At 39.6% G+C, this 16,874-nt stretch overlaps 1 protein-coding gene across 1 annotated transcript in view; it reads left to right on the top strand.

Annotated features, from left to right (window-relative positions):
• Positions 1-2,503: 2,503 nt before the first annotated feature.
• Positions 2,504-16,874, top strand: part of MEIKIN (meiotic kinetochore factor) — a gene marked incomplete at both ends in the record, with an annotated part of 138,938 nt that continues 124,567 nt past the window's right edge. The window contains 4 exons of the mRNA XM_082835047.1: positions 2,504-2,856; positions 3,258-3,333; positions 5,017-5,077; positions 13,007-13,144. Coding sequence (XP_082691173.1) covers positions 2,504-2,856; positions 3,258-3,333; positions 5,017-5,077; positions 13,007-13,144 — 628 coding nt within the window. The remainder of the gene's footprint in view (positions 2,857-3,257; positions 3,334-5,016; positions 5,078-13,006; positions 13,145-16,874) is intronic.

Below are 16,874 nucleotides of genomic sequence, written 5' to 3' on the forward strand. Positions count from 1 at the left end.
TGTCAACTAAGCAAAAATAAGCCGATTTTCAGTTGGACCCTAAAGCCTGTGGATGGTACCACAAATGAAGCCTCTTGGGGCTGGGGGGTGGGGGAGTCACTTGATAAGAAAACAGTATTCAGAAAGATTTCCTCTCGGCTCCAGGGAATCCTAAACCCATGAACTGGCTGTTTTCCCAAAAGCTTTCTTCAGCAATCTATTAAAAATTTGGATTTTCTTTTCCCATGGAAGTTAGCATCTCCATGACTGTTCCAATCTAGTCAAAACCACATGACTGAACTGAAACACTGAAAGAATTCTGAGTGTAGATATGGAAGCAATACAACAGGGAAATGGAAGATGTTCAGTTTAACACTCATGGCTGAATGCTTGCACTGGCATTTGTGTGTTTGAGGACAGAGTGGAGGGAGACAGGTGATTGAGTTGAGATATCTCTGCCCTACCTCACCCTTTTGTAGGGGACACATTTCATTCCCCTTTTATGGGCTGGGTAGGTGAAACTTTAAATTGCAAGTCTGTATGTAGTCCCTTCCCCTCCCCTTGCTACTTAGGGCTTCGAGCTCTTTTCCTTGTTCCCCCCATCCCTTTCCCAGCCATGTGTTAGGAGGAGTGGGAGCATGGCAAGCACACTAGCCAAATGTCAGGAGAGCCATGCCACCTAGGTCAACCACCTGTCATAATGAGCCTCCTATGTTGTGGTTTGCTCAGCTTCGAATTGAGGGGACAGCAAGATCATCTCTAAGGACCCTTTTGGCTCAAGGAATCACACCAAAGGTTATTTCCAGTTTTGAAACCCTAGGCATTAACTCCCATAAACCTTGACTTGATGGCACTTCAGTGAATGAAATTCACTATAGAGGGACAGTTCTAGAGAATAGGGCCACCAAAGGGCAGATCAACTTTTGCTTTAAGCTGTTTTCCTTTTTCAGTGTTTCTTCCATTTCTAGGTCTAGGGCATCCCAGGATCTATACCTCCCAAAGGTCATTTAAGAGCTCCAAGTTTTTTTTTCACAACATTCTCCAAAGGGCAAAAGGGAGCCTGGAGACCTGGCTTGTAAACTAGAGACTGCCTGTCAGCATATTATGGATGTGACTAAAGAGAAGATGTTGAAATACGATAACTGCTTTATACTGTAACAAAACTGTGAGATCCTTGATTGAAGAACCATTTCTAATTCACTTCTGTATCCCCAGGACCTACCACAATGCCTAACACAGAGTAAGGTGCTAAGTAAGTAGTGATTCAGTGACTCAAAGCACTATATCTAATCAGGTAAGAATGCCTACCCTCTGTTCTTTACAAAGTTAAGTCTAATGATTAATTAGTGATTGTTTTAATTATTAATAAGTGACTTTCTATGAGCAGATTTTGAATAAAAAATTCAGTGATTTTATTATGAAAATATGGTGGCTATATGTGTGCTATATTTACAGACAATATTGGAGCATCACAGAAAAAGTCTTTGTGTTTTTCTAATTTCATCTGTACAAACAGCATTTTTTAATGTTGTGAAATGACATTTTTTTAAAATAAGAAGATGGTTATTATAGGCACAATATGTTTATCAGATGCAGCCAGATGGTTCAACCTGGGTGTATGGAGAGAATGAGTGGTCATTCCTATGTTACTTCCTTTGGGCAGAGCAAAAGAGCTGAGCCTCAGGGCACTAGGAGGGCCTCCCTTGTGGAGCTCACTACCTTAACCACAAGGCTGCCCAGAGATGTCCAGGAGGTAGCTTCTAGGCAGGGGCTAAGGGATTCTGCTTGTCCCTGAGAAGAAACCTCCTGGAACCTAAGCTCTTCTAATGCCTGGTTAGACTCTCAAGTACCATGCCTGCCCCCAGTAAATTGGCGGCCCCAGGCACTGAAGGCCAGTGGACACTCAGGAGGACACTCCCCGTCACCATAACGTGCTTTCATTCCTCTCTGACCTTCCTGCACTGAGTCAGGCTGACCCCCAGCTAGACTCCATGTGCTAAGAGACTTCAAACTCCATTACCATGGCCTTCCTGGTAATGTTGCTAAGGAGAGCGGCCCAGGCATCAGTACCAGGTGTTGGGCCCATCAGACTAATGAGAAAATGAAAAGCAAAAGAGCAACCTCCTGGACGATGAAAAGTCTTTTTCCATTAATTTTCCCTTCAGCACGAGGCGAGGGAGCCTGTGCCTAGAGTCCAAGGTCCAGGCCCCCCCGTCCACCACCAACTTCCCTGGCGCTACGCCTCCAGGAGGGCGGGGCACTGCCACTTTACTGTGTCTTCCCAGAAGCCACCGCGTGACTCCTCGGAGATAAAAAGGCGGGAGTGAGGCGGCGTTTCCAGACCAGTGTGGGGGTTGGCGCTGTGGGCCTGTTGTTTTTTTCTCACCTCTTTCATTCCTCTCGGGCTGCCCCGCAGGCCAGGCCTGAACGCTGGTTCCCTCCGGCGTAGCTCGGTTCCTCAGGAAGAAGACGAGACAGGCCTTCGAGGACCAAGAGCCCTCCGAGGCCTGGCGGTGGGGTGGCAATGTGGTCACTACGGATCTGTACACGCAAAAAGCGGGCCAGCCATAGGCTCAACCTAACCCCAACGCCAGATCTAGGTGCCCTGGCTAAGGCGGAGGCCCCGTCAGGGCCCGGCCGGAAGCTGTCTGCCCACTGTAAGCGCCGTGTGGCTGGCCTACGGAGTGGGACACGGGGTGGGCTGGGCCTAAGCCCCAGGGACCTCCGAGGCCTGCGGGCAGGCCTCCAAGGCTTTTTCCCTGAAGCATGTCATCCTCTCTTAGGCCTGAAAAGAAGTGGCAAAACGCGCGGTTTGCAGAGAATCACAGAGAAATCAGAGCGGAGTCGGCTGGGAGGTAGCAGCTCTGAGCCACCGAGGTGCGTATCCACAAGTAACAGCCCCATGCCTCTGGCCACCTCAAAATTTCAATCCTGATTTTCTCCTAATAGCCTCTCATTGTAAGAGTCAGTGAAGAAAATAGTGTGCTCTGATTTCGCTGTTCTCCGAACACAGAGCCAGAAATTTGATATAGGAAAGAGATATATTAAAAAAAAAAAAAAAAAGTTTTACCAAGTTGCCTAAAAGCAAGTGAGAGAAAACCTCCGGGAAAGCATTCGTGGCATCAATTGGTTATTGATACAATTCACCTACTGTGTTCCTTACTTCTTGTTAATTATGTTCCCACAGAGCTTTTCAGATTATAACAGTGTGAATAGTGATCAGGGACGTGGAGAGCCAAGTCCAGATGGTGCAAACTAATTGTGTTGTTTTTTTTAAGAGGTACAGGAGAGAAAAGCCTGCATGAAAATAGCACTAGTGAAGAAGCCCAGGATGAGAAGATTGCTCCATTGAGTGTATGTATGTTTCTCCTATGGTCCTTGGATAAGCTTAGGGTAGAGACCAGTGGTGCCTGATGTACCTCTGGTCTTATATGAAAATACAATATGGTCTTTGTTCTATAGAGACTACATAGCTTTCTAGTGTTTTTATAAACATTGATGCTGTATCTTCAGACAGGGCCTTGAATTAATGATTCTGGTAGACTCATAGCGATGCATTTTTGTTTTTTCTTTCCTTTGACAAAAATTTAAGAAATATTCATTACTGGCTGATTTTCTGTGTGACAGATATAAAGTGTTTCTTAGTAATTCTCTAATGTTTGGTAGCACTTAAACATTTCAAAGCCATTTTCATGTTTTCTCATTTGACTTTGCATTAATAGTTAGAAACAGAGGATTCATTATCATTAGAATATTATATAACTTCCTGATCTACTGTATTTAATGTGGATTCTGTACAGTATTTTAAACGTGTAGCAGTAGTTTAGAGAAATTCAGATTTTAAAAATTGCTTGTGACTCATCTGACGTTAGCATTAAATTGGATAGTCACAGTCCAGCATTTTAGCTTGCATATTTCTCTTTGACGTGTTTTTTGGCGGAGGGCAGTTTTAACAAAAGGCATTTTTTTAAAAAAGGCTTTTCCCCAGATTTTAAGTGTCCCTAATAGATTATTCAGACTATGCAAAAAAATGTTTAATCAGTTTCTTTTAAGTTTTGTACTTTTCCTTCCATTCCTTTTTTCTGTGCCTTTAAAATTTTTTTTACAAATTATCTTATTGTGTAAATTCCTCTAACATTAAGTAATCTTCAAAAATATGGTTTTTAGTGTCTGCATAGTGCTTTGTCTTATACATAGGTATACTATAATTTGTATAACTATTTTTCTGTGGTTGGGAGATTGAGATTGTTTCTAAGGTTTTGCTGTTTTAGATATCAGTAGATATCCTACCACAGAAATTTTTTGTGTGTACCTCAGATTGATATCCTAAGACAAATACGTTGCAGTGGGTCAAGGGTTGGATTATATTTAAAGTTTTGATTCATGTTGGCCAGTTGGCACCATCTTATCTGAAACTTAAAATATCTATCTATCTACTTATCGATCGATAGATATTTGATAGATAAAAAGTAGCATGTTGTTTTACTTTCCATTTCTTTGAATGCTAGTAAGGTTGATATTTTTTCTCATTTTATTGGCCATTTGTGTGATATTTTGGTGAAATACTTATTCATTATATATTGAAGATTGTTGTACTTTTACACACACGTTACAAATATTTCCACATTCGTTTGCCTTTAATTTTATTTTTGGTATTTTAGACTTATTTATCAATCATTTTCTTTTGATTTATTTTGCTTTCATATTTAGAGGGAAAAAATTCTTTCCTACTTACGGTGTCAGAAAAATATTCATCTTTATTTTCTAGTTGCTGGTTTATCCCACAATAGTTAGTTGACTAGTATATTGTTGACTCCCTAGATATGTCCATAATATTATATTTTAAGATTTAATATTAAATATAAGACTACATCTGTATCAATAAGCTGAAAGAATGTATTACATATGAAACTGATATACAAAGTTGATATTAGTTTTGCATTTTTGAAATAACCAAATCAATGTGTTATAATATTATAATATAAAAATATTGCATCTCATAATTGGTGTTATATCTTTAATTCTTATTTCACATAGGAGTCAGTGACAGATGACCTCCAGGTTGATTGTAGTTTATCAAATAGTGAACGAGTATCAGGTAAGACTGGCAATGTGAACTTCTTCAACTTGCTTTCTTACAAATATAGGCATCCATTTGTATCTCTGCCTTATCTTCCCATCTCAGTGGAAGAGATGTCTTTCTCCTGGTCCAAGTTGAATCCTTCGGCCTGTGCTGTAGACTTCATCCTCAAAGCCTTCAAGCACACACCAGTAAATTATAATTGCGATAAGTGCTACAAAAGTGAGGTTAACTTGAGTGTAACTGAATTTAGTTGAAGAGATTAGGGAAGACTTCCATGAGGGAATGGCAATTTAATTGAGATCTGAAAAAAAGAAGAGCTGAACTATAAAGAGAGGTGAATAAAGAGAAATCCAGGCAGAAGGAACAGCATGTGCAAAGACCCTAACGTGGGACTGAGCATTTTGTGTTCAGTGAACTGAAAGAAGGCCAGTGTGGCTGAAGTAGAGAGGAGGAAGTGTGATAATAAGACAAGGTTGGACAAACTGAGGCTTTGCATAGCCTTATAGGCCATGCCAAAGATACTGATGTTTATCTTTGGAGCAGCAGGAAGCCACTGAAGTTTTTTAAATACAGAATGATATGATCGTATTAGCTACAGTATGGAAAAAAGTAGGAGTAGATGTAAATAGACCAGTTGGGAGGCTATCGCAGTAGTTAAGGGGAGGAATGATGGCTCTTTGTACTATGGGATGACATTGGAAATGGAAAGAAGTGGGCATATCTTATGGCTGTTGTAGGAAATGAAATTGACAGAATTTGGCAAATGAAGAGTGAAGAAGATGGAGGTATCAAAGATGACACGTGTTTCTGGCTTGCATAACTGAGTATAAGGTGGTAGCATTCACTGAAAAAACCTTGTTTGAGGGAAAGGTCATAAATTCTCTTTTTAATAAGTTATGGGTGTGTTTAAGATGTCTAAGTAGTAATGTCAAATAGGCAGTTGGATATGGAGGGCTATTGATAGAAGTTTGGTGTAATTGAAGTTATTTTTGAAAACAAGAAAGGATGCCATTACCACACCAAAAATACTGAGGAATTCTTAAAAACAGATGAGATCCAGCTGATGAATAAATGAAGAGCGGAGAAAAACCACTGCAGAGGTAAGAATAGCTCTGGAGATGCACTTAACTCAAAACACTTGGTCAATAAATGCAGAACACTGTAATAGATGGGACCCTGAAGGAGTTGTCAAGGTGGTGAATTAAGCACTACATTCTGGCACTGTATGACCTGTCACCCTTCTCATCCCCTTCTTACACTGGAAACACTGGCAGCTCCCAGTGCCTGCTGCCAGGTCAAAACCCTAGGAATTACTGCCAAGCAAAGTGAACTAAGTCTTCACTTTGGCTCTTTAGGGTCAATGTTGGAACTGGAGTGAGAAGCAGAAGGGAGTCTGAAGTAACTCCAGATTGCCACACAGAGAGCAGAGGGGCAAAAAAGTTAAAAATATAGATTATGCTTATGGTTGCTAAGCCCAGGAAGAAGATACATTATGGCTCTCTGAAGTGGGAATTCTGATATAAGAGACTTCCAATGTGGATACTAGCCAAATAGGGCAGTGTCCCCATGTAACCTACAATACCTGGAAAATACAGGAGGACATCCCACCTAGACCGTAAGTTCCAAGAATGTCTCATCACTCTTCTAAAATCTCCAGAGGTAGGTTGTTGTTTCAGAATTTATACTCTGTGCCATACAAACAGATTCTCAAATAGAGATATGAACAATCAGAAACAGTCAAATCTTTGAAGAAAATCAGTGCCATGGAAGAGAGGCCACAAATGCAACAAACAAAAGAATTAACACCTGAGGGAAATGGTAGAAAACTTTAAATATCTCTTTAGAGACAAGAGGCCGTTGAATCCATAATATAACAGGCTGCTATAAAAAAATTATAGTCCCTGGAAACTAAAAATATCATCAAATTTTAAAACAAGAAATTAACCTAATATTGAGATGTATTCAGCTGAAAATTAAATTAGCTAGCTAGAAAATAGAATAGAGGAATTTTCTTAAACTATAGTGCAAAAGAGCATGGGAGGTTCTCAACAAATGCTTTTCCCTCCTTCTTCTTCTCGCCTCTTTGTCTGGTTAACTTCTGCTAGTTCTTCAAAAATAGATTCAGGTGCTATCTCTACTGGGAAGCCTCTCCTGACTGCTCTTCTCTCCTTCTAGATGAGTTGTTCTATCCTGGTAATTCTATGGCACTGTCATAGGACTCAAAACAGCAGTATAATTGTTTTTGTTCCTCTAGGCCCTAAAGCTATTGAAAATAAGCAGTATCTTTTATCTTCCTATTCCATTCTTGGGACATAAAATAGTTTGAAATGCTTGTTGAATGAGTTTTCTACTCTATTTAGAGGAAATAAACAATTTTACCATAATCAGTATTTTTTAAAATTGTAGTTTAAATATATGATAAATGTCTTTGGTTACTAGCTTTATCAAATTGATGTGTGAAAGGTATGAGGAGTTAGAAAATAGACTGTCTCTAATTAACAAACTGGTTGTATTCTGAGTTCATTTGTTGATTGATATTTGAGACCTAGAGTACTTTATACTATAATAAAATATAAATGGTTAGGTTTTGAGCAGCCCACAGAATTCTATTTAACATATAATTACTTGTTTTAATTCTGTCTTGGAATCTAGTAATTTTGCAACATGATGAAAATTAACTCAGGATTTCATATTTAATATGAAGGATTGAACATATGTTTACTTCTCCCTTCTGAAACCTCACTAAAATACCAATAAAGGCATTAAAAAAGGCATGAATCCACAACATAGAGAAAAGGAGACCTCAGCTGACAAGAAATAATCAGCAAAAGTTTGGAATCTGGAATGTAGATGAATAAATTATAATAGGCCTAACAGACAGAAAAAAAAAAAAGCTGAAACCTAGATACCTAGAACAAACCAAGAAGCAAACTGAGGCAAGCTGAAGTTTCAGAAATTAGAGGAATCACATACTCCTGAAGGAATAGATAGAGTTAATGTTGAAAATAGGATTTTTGGAAATCCTTAAAAGTAGCAATTAGATGGGCTTACCTGGTGGCACAGTGGTTGAGAGTCTGCCTGCCGATGCAGGGGACACAGGTTCGTGCCCCAGTCTGGGAAGATCCCACATGCCGCGGAGCGGCTGGGCCCGTGAGCTATGGCCGCTGAGCCTGCGTGTCTGGAGCCTGTGCTCTGCAACGGGAGAGGCCACAACAGTGAGAGGCCCGCGTACCACACACACACACAAAAAAGTAGCAATTAGATGCTGTGATCCCTTCCCCAACACTATGTAGCCAGGCAGCTACTCTTTTTCCCACCATGGCAGTCCAGAGACATTGAAGCAAAGGGTCTGGACACAGGGATGCTCAGTACTGCTGAGGGCAGGGGTGCTGTATTGAAAACTAGCAGTGCGAGGTGGTGGGAGGAGGAGGGAAGGGAATTAACTAAAGTCTGTTTACTTACCCCAGACTCCTTACCCCACTCAGGAAAATACACCCCAGTTAAGGGACTGGAGGATTCCTCTTTTGGAAAAGACCTATTTTCTGGCAGTAATGACCTGGTCCCTGTCCAAATACCCTTCAGTAAAGCCCACTACTTCCTAAACCCCACTTATGAATCCAGAGTTTCCAACTGCTATTTAGTTACCTCATTCTTTTTTAAAAAAAAATATTTATTTATTTTTGGCTGCACTGGGTCTTTGTTGCTGCGCACGGGCTTTCTCTAGTTGGTGGCGAGCAGGGGCTACTCTTCGTTGCGGTGCGCGAGCTTCTCATTGCGGTAGCTTCTCATTGTGGAGCACTGGCTCTAGGTGTGTGGGCTTCAGTAGTTGTGGCATGCAGGCTCAGTAGTTGTGGCTCATAGGCTGTAGAGCGCAGGCTCAGTAGTTGTGGCTCACAGGCTTACTTACTATGCGGCATGTGGGACCTTCCCAGACCAGGGCTCAAACCCATGTCCCCTGTATTGGCAGGCGGATTCTTAACCACTGTGCCACCAGGGGAGTCCTAGTGCCTCATTCTTAAACATTCAAGAATTACCAGGCATTTAAAGAAAATACTTAAAATAAAAGTTAGATACCAAATAAAAAGAAACCTGAAGGACAGAGACAATGCAAAGAAAAAGACTTCTAAGCCATATTTACATTATTATCCTCAGGATGATGAAAAAGTGTGTCCATGAAACAAGTGCAGGCTACTATAAAAAGGAGCATTCAGAGAACAAAAAGAATTATTAAAAAATAGTAACATAGAATTAGGAAAACATTCTATGAAGGATTGGGTAATGAATTTAAGGAAATATTCCAAAAGTTGAACAGACATTAAAGAGAAGATAAAAGATAGAAATAGTGGTGACCCAACTCTATGAGTATACTAGAAAACCACCGAATTGTATACTTTAAAAGATTGGGATTTATGGAATATGAATTGTATTTCAATAAAGCTGCTATTTTAAAAAGAAAAATAATTATAAGCTGAGTCTAGGCATTCTAACATCTGAAAAATAGTAGTTCCAGATATTATAAAGTAAACAGAAAGGGAATTAATTATTAAACACATAAAACTGGAAATTTTTTTAAAATTAAAAATGGTTATGAGTGTACATATTGAAAGAGCGCACCAACTGCCCATCACAATGAATGAAAAAGACCCACACCAAGGCACAACATTATGTAATATAAAAATCCTCAGGATAAAGAGAGAAGTCCTTCAGTTTTCCAGAGACAGGATAGATTCCCACCCAAAATTTGTTTCCAATTTCAAGGTTAATGATGCCATTCACATAACAGGAGGGTATGGAAAGGTTTATTACTGATATGATGAAGCCTTCTAGAGAGGAGGGTGTCTCCTGAGCAGGACTGAAAATGGCTTGAGAGAGCAGGGAAAGGAGACTGTGTTGGGGTTTTTAGGTGGTTAGAGGGTGGGGCTGGGGTGAGGTTTTAACTTGGCTGGCGTTGCCAGAAGATGGAGCACCAGGGCTTATCAGCTTGTACCGATGTGGGGCAGAAGGGGAACATGGAGCAGTGAGGTTTAAATCTGTCAAACACTAAAAAATGCAATCAGTTTTTAAAATATACTGGTCTAGAATTCTGTACTCAGCTAAACAATCACTCAAGTGTGAAGATAGTATAAAGAAATTTTTTAGACAGGTCTTCCATGCACCTTTTCTCAGGAAATGAAGAAGATACTCCAGCAAAACCAGAAAGTAAATCAATAAAGAAGAAATCATGAGATCCAGAAGTCAGAGGCTCTAATACATAAAATATGTGAAAGAATTTCTTAGGATCATGGTAAAGGGAAATCCCGGGAAGACATGTGTGCAGCATGTCTAGAGGATAACCAGTCCAAATTTGAGCAAGTATATTGAGATCTCCAGTAGCAATATTTTTTTAAAAAAGAGAAAAACAAAAAGAAGGAAAGAAAGAGGAGGAGAGAGAGAGAGGCAGGGAAGGAGGAAGGAAGGAAAGAAAAGAAAAGAACTGATAGATAACGTGGCATTTAAAAAATTTTTTGAGAGGAAATTTACACTTTTGCAAAAAGGTGGGATGAAATGGGTGCTTAGAAAACTAATTAAAAATTAGGTTATCAATAACTCAAAGGAAAAACAAAAACTTGTAGCAAAAAGGCGATATAAATAATATAGCTCATAGTACATGGCTCAGCTCTAAATATATTTAAGCAGTCATAATGATAGAATCATTGAATACATTTAATTTAAAAATATAAAGGAAGATATTAAAAGAAACAATAGAGTTAATAGGGTTGAAAACAGTTGTTTCATTATGGGGGTTATGAAACAAGAGGTTTTTGATAAAAGCCTTGTAGAACTATTTGACTTTTTTAAATGTATGGTATAATTTGATATACATGTAATTCTAAGTGTATTTACATTTCTAACTTGTGACACCAGAAACAACCTTCTACTGTTATAATCAGGAACATTTGTTTATTCTTTTCTCTACCAAACTACCTAGATGGTGAGTACAGGGCTTTCCTAATTTCCAAGGCTGGCTTGAGTTCTGGGGTTTGGTGGAAGGGTTAGCTCTCCTGAGAGTGGTATTCATGGAATTTTGAGAGGTGGAAGGCACAAGAGATGTAGCAACATGTCAGTGAGAAGGATGAAGACAGAGTGAGAAAAGTAAAAAGTAGCAAGGACAGGGAAGGACACTCTAGGGCAGCTGAAGTAGGGGAAGCAAAAGATACTTAGAGGCATAATTTACCTCTGACATCTGAGGAGGTGAAGGATGGTAGCTTGAGTCAGTCAATTTAAGTGTTGCACTGGTGGCTGGAGGAGGTGGCCAGGTAGGAAACAATTGTCAACTTTAAGGAGGGGGTTGGAGTGGAAGAGAAGGGTGTGGTGAGGTCAAAATGGGAAGGATAAAGAGTTAGTTGTATCAGGTAGGTAATGGATGAGCAGAGATAGGTATAGATAGGGCAGGGCAGAAGATAATGGGTTTTCAGAGTAATGCTCTCCTTTCATCCCTTACCCCACACCCCTCCAGTTTCTATTAGCGTTGACCTCTGTTTTATCATGTTAGAAGTGTTTGATAAATGCTGACTGACTATAGCAGAGTATATTTTCCCTTTCCTTACTAAATCTTCTGGTTCTTCAAATAAATACTAAGTTCTATCCCTGTCATTTATTAGAAAAGTTTTCATTCTAGGCTACTCTCACAGGGATGACTTTAAGACCTCTGATTCTGGGAGATTTTCTGTTCAGATACTTACCCCAATTTCCTACTGAGATGTTTGTTTTCTTATTCCTGAGTTTTCGGAGTTCTTTATATTTTGGATTCCAGTCCATTTACAAATGTTTTCTCCTAATCTATGGCTTGTCTTCTCACCTTAACCATCTCTTTCAAATAAAAGGTTTAAAATTTGATGAAGTCCAGTTTATCACTGCTGTTGTTTTATGAATCATCCTTTTAGTGTTATATCAAAGAAATCTTTGCCTAACTCAGTGTCATGAAGATTTTCTCCTCTGTTTTTTTCTAAAAGTTTTGTAGTTTTAGGATTTACATTTAGAATCATGATGCATTTAGAGTTAATTTTTTATATGATGGAAGGTATGAATGCAAGTTGTTTTGTTTTGCTTTTGCATATGGATATCCAGTTCCAACATAATTTGTTTAAAAGAATATCCTTTCTCCACTGAATTGCCTTTGCATCTTGGTCAAAAATCAGTTACTCTTATATGTGTGAGTCTATTTCTGGGCTCTCTGTTCAATTCCTTTGATCTGTGTTCCTTTGAGTCTATGTTTATGCTCATTGTTTTTTATGGAATAACTAGAATCACCGTTTCTTCTTCTCAGCTAGTTAGCTTACAGTTATTGGGTTACTTATATATAAAACTTGCATTTAAAAAATTAGGTATAGGGCTTCCCTGGTGGCGCAGTGGTTGAGAGTCCGCCTGCCGATGCAGGGGACACAGGTTCGTGCCCCGGTCCGGGAAGATCCCATATGCCACGGAGCGGCTGGGCCCATGAGCCATGGCTGTTGAGCCTGCGCATCCGGAGCCTGTTGCTCCGCAGCGGGAGAGGCCACAACAGTGAGAGGCCCACGTACTGCCAAAAAAAAAAAAAAAAAAAAATTAAGTATACATTTTATTTATTTATATTTATTTTTTATTGAAGTATAGTTGATAAAACTTGCATTTTTGAGCCAAGAATTATAACTGAACCAAAGTAGGGAAGGAATAAATTATAAAACTTTGAAAAACAATGGAAAAGATTTATAGTGCATTTTCTCCATATCAAAAACAGAATTATTTTCTCAGATTGAAGTACAATTTAAGATTGTGTACAATAGTATGCCTTTTCAGTTGTATGTGTAATTTTACATTATTAGTATATAACTGCACGTACATTTCTACAACTTTGAATTCTTAGGATTTTGAATCTGTTTACTGTTGAAACATTTTACCCTTTTTGTTTGTTTGTTTATTCTACAGGACTAAGTTTACAGCATGATATTTCTAGCTCTCTTCTAAGTTACTCAATCACAGAATCTTATACAGAACACAAGACTTTTGAAGAGAGTTTAAGTAGCTTCCCATCGCCTGAACTCTTCAGAGGATCAGATTATTTAGGTGAGAAAATAATTTCAACCTTAAGTTGCTCTACTATAGAAATTGTTCCTTTGTCCACAAATCCTGCAATGAATAATGTTCCTTTTGAGGAGGTATACTTCTTTTCCACCAAAACCTTCTTCTGCCCACTATCCATTGTGTTCCATGCTCAGTCACATAGGACTATAGATCAAAAGCCCTCAGATCAGGGAAGGATGAAAAGATTAGCATTTATATGTAATACATATCCAGTTAGTAAACAGTTTTGCACATAACATATGTATACTTGTTCTCTTGAACGATGGGCTATCTTTTACTTCCTATACTTCTCTTACTTTTCAATAACTAAAAGCTTGACTAGACCATCTCCCTGTCTGAATTTTTTCTCCGAATTAACAGTTATTTACATTTAGTATATGTATAATTAAGAGCCTTTGGTTAATGATGCATATTGAACACATGCCTTCCTCCACAACTTTGCGCAATGGCTTTTTTAAAAAGACATAAGCACATAAGAGTAAAGAGAATGGGGAAGAATAAAGCATAAAGTTTGGAAAGCTAGAGAGCAAATGGTCTGATAAAGCAGAATTGAAAAAACTGAGTCCTAAATCAACAATGAGAATACCCCAGAAACAAGTTAGTTTGTACAATACCATAGTATCCCAGAAAAGTTTTCAATGTGGCTTGTAAAATACTTGTAAAAAGCTGTGTCCGAAACACAAAAGATGTGGTGACTTCTCCTTTCCTACTCAAATGGAGTCTGGAGATTTATTCTTTGGGGTGTTTTGAAACAGAGGGACTCTGGACTGGAGGATACTAGGCACTGTTAATAGCAGGGATAGCATGGTATTTTGAAATGTTAGTCCCAATTACTCATTCCCCTGTAGTAGTATTATATAGCCATACCCTTGTCATAGCCTCATAGTGGATGAAGTGTACTTTCTCACTCTTTTGCTTTGGTGTTGACCATATGACTTACTTTGGGCAATAGGATATCAGTGAGTGATACATAAACAAACTTTTGATATGTGCATACACGATTGGGCTTGTCCTCTTATCCTTTTGCCATCGTGAGACGAATACAGATCTTCTTCCACTTATGATGGAAAAAACTGTAAGTTGAACTATTATAAGTCAGGGACCACATGTATATCCTAATTAGCTTTTACCTCTCCTGTGGGACTCCAGAATAAGAGATACAGAGCAGGATAGCCCCAGGCAGACTTCAGAGAGCTGCTCCAGCTGATCACCAGACCCATATAATCTAAAGCAGAGCTGCTTGAGCCAAACAGTAGACATGAGTATAAGAAATAAATGCTTTCATTTTATGCTACGGGCATTTCAGTGTTATTTATTATACAGAAAAAACCAACTGCTTCAGATACTGTAGTGAATGCAGAAAGGGGGAATTAAATGCAAGTGTACATTCCAAATTGTGGTACTTGCTCACCCAGTGCCTATTCTCATCCTAACCCAACAGCTCATTACTCTGTTCAGCTTCCAGAATGCTAGCACCCAGAATTGAAACTTTCAGGCAAGAGAATGGAAGGTTTTTTCCTGAGAAATCTGAGCAACCCTAAAGAAAGTATCTAAAGATACTGGCCTCAGTAGTCCTTCAATGAAACTGACAAGAACCCTACAGTGAAGCTGCCTATGTGACAAGCCCCAACTAAGCCATAGAGATCCCACTTAGCCATTTAGGGCCCCCAGAGAGCCAAGGACTACTAGACTTCTGAGAAAACCCTCTAACATAAAACATAGAGATCAGAACAAAGCAAAATATGGTAGTGAGTCAGTAAGGTGTTGGAATAGGAAACCCTAGACCTGCCTTCCCCCAGGGACACACCAATTCAACAACAATACATGGACTAATTCCCTTTGTGAGAAATCTAAAAACTAGTTGAGGGGCTCCTGCACCCCAGGCAAGCTTGAGACCAGTCACATCAGAGGCAGTAGGAAGGACTTCCCTGGTGGCACAGTAGTTAAGAATCCACTTGCCAATGCAGGGGACATGGGTTCGATCCCTGATCCGGGAAGATCCCACGTGCCGCGGAGCAACCAAGCCCTTGTGCCGCAAGTACTGAGCCTGTGCTCTAGAGCCTGCAAGCCACAACTACTGAAGCCCGCACACCTAGAACCCATGCTCAGCAACAAGAGAAGCCACCACAATGAGAAGCCCATGCACCACAACAAAGAAGAGTAACCCCCACTTGACGCAACTAGAGAAAGCCCGCACGCAGCAACAAAGACCCAACGCAGCCTCCGCCACACCCAGAGAAGCCAGTAGGAAAATTCAAGACACCCTTTCACCATAATTCACACCCCCAGCACAGGTTGGCAGGAAACCTTCAGCTTCCAGCTTCTCCCTAGGGAGGGAGGGAAAGGACTGAAGCATGTGTCAAAAGTTCTCAATTTTCTGGGAATGGTCAAAGAATTGCCTACTGTCTTATCTGCCTCAGAGGGCTGATGGGACCTGACATACTCTAGAAGTCTGATGGGTGCTGAAACAAAGATAGTATTTTGTCCTAGCATAAAAACATTCACTAGATCCCAGCTTCTCTCTGGAGCAGGAAAGAGTTGGACTGTGTCCAACATTCCAACATTTCCAGGGGCTGCTCAAAGGAATAGTTTTTGTCTCATCTGTCTTGGAACACTGATGGGACTTGGTGTATTCTAGATTCCTCATGGGCACTAAGAACAAAGACTATGGTTTGAACTGGCAAGAAGGTTTGAGAGGATCCCAGAATCTCTGGTTGGGAAGATTGGTGAAGGTCTTCTGTACGACACCTATCTGTGAAGACTGGGAGAGGTGGCTGTTTTATCTAATGTGCAGATACCAACACAAATCATTAAAGAAAAAGAAACAGGGAAACATGGTCCAAAAAATGGGAATAAGATAAAGCTCCAGAAACTGACCCTAATTAAATGGAAATATATGAACTACCTGACAGAGAATTCAAAATAATTGTCATAAAGATGTTCAACAAATGTTCATAAAGAGCTCAGGAGAACAATGCACAGAGAAAGTGAGAATTTTAAGAAAGAGATAGGGAAAAAAGTTAACCAAAAAGAAATCTTAGAGCTGAGAAAAACAGTAAATGAATTTTAAAAACCCAGTAAAAGAGATTGGACTAGATCAAGCAGAAGAAAGAATTGGCAAACTCAAAGATAAGTCATTTGAAATTATCCAGTCAGAGGAGCAAAAAGGAAAAAGAATATAAAAGAATGAAGAAAGTTTGAGATTTCTGTTAAGAAAACAGATCAGTATATGGATTGTGGGAGTCCCATAGGGAAAAGGGAGGTAGGAAGGGAGGGAAAGAGAAAGGGCCAGAAGGCTTTTTCACAGAAATGGTGGCTGAAAACTTCCTAAATCTGGGGAAGGAAATCTACATCCAGACCTAGGAACCCCAACAAACCTCAAATAAGATGAACCAAAGAAATTCACATGGGTGCACATAATCAAATTGTCAAAAGTCAAAGACAAAAAGAGAATTTTGAAAGCAGCAACTAAAAAAGTGACTTGATATGTACAAGGGGACCCCATTAGACTATCAGCAGATTTCTCAGGAGAAACTTTGCAGGCAAGAAGGGAGTGGAATTTTATAGACAAAGTGCTGAAAGAAAAAAACTGTCAACCAACAATACTCTAACCAGCAAAGCTGTCCTTAAGAAATGAAGAGAAGATAAGGAATTTTCCAGACAAACAAAAGCTGAAGGAGTTAATCATCACTGGACCTGCCTTACAAGAAAT

This window comes from Leucopleurus acutus (assembly GCF_964270905.1).
Source record: "Leucopleurus acutus genome assembly, chromosome: 3".
Classification (NCBI taxonomy): Eukaryota; Metazoa; Chordata; class Mammalia; order Artiodactyla; family Delphinidae; genus Leucopleurus; species Leucopleurus acutus.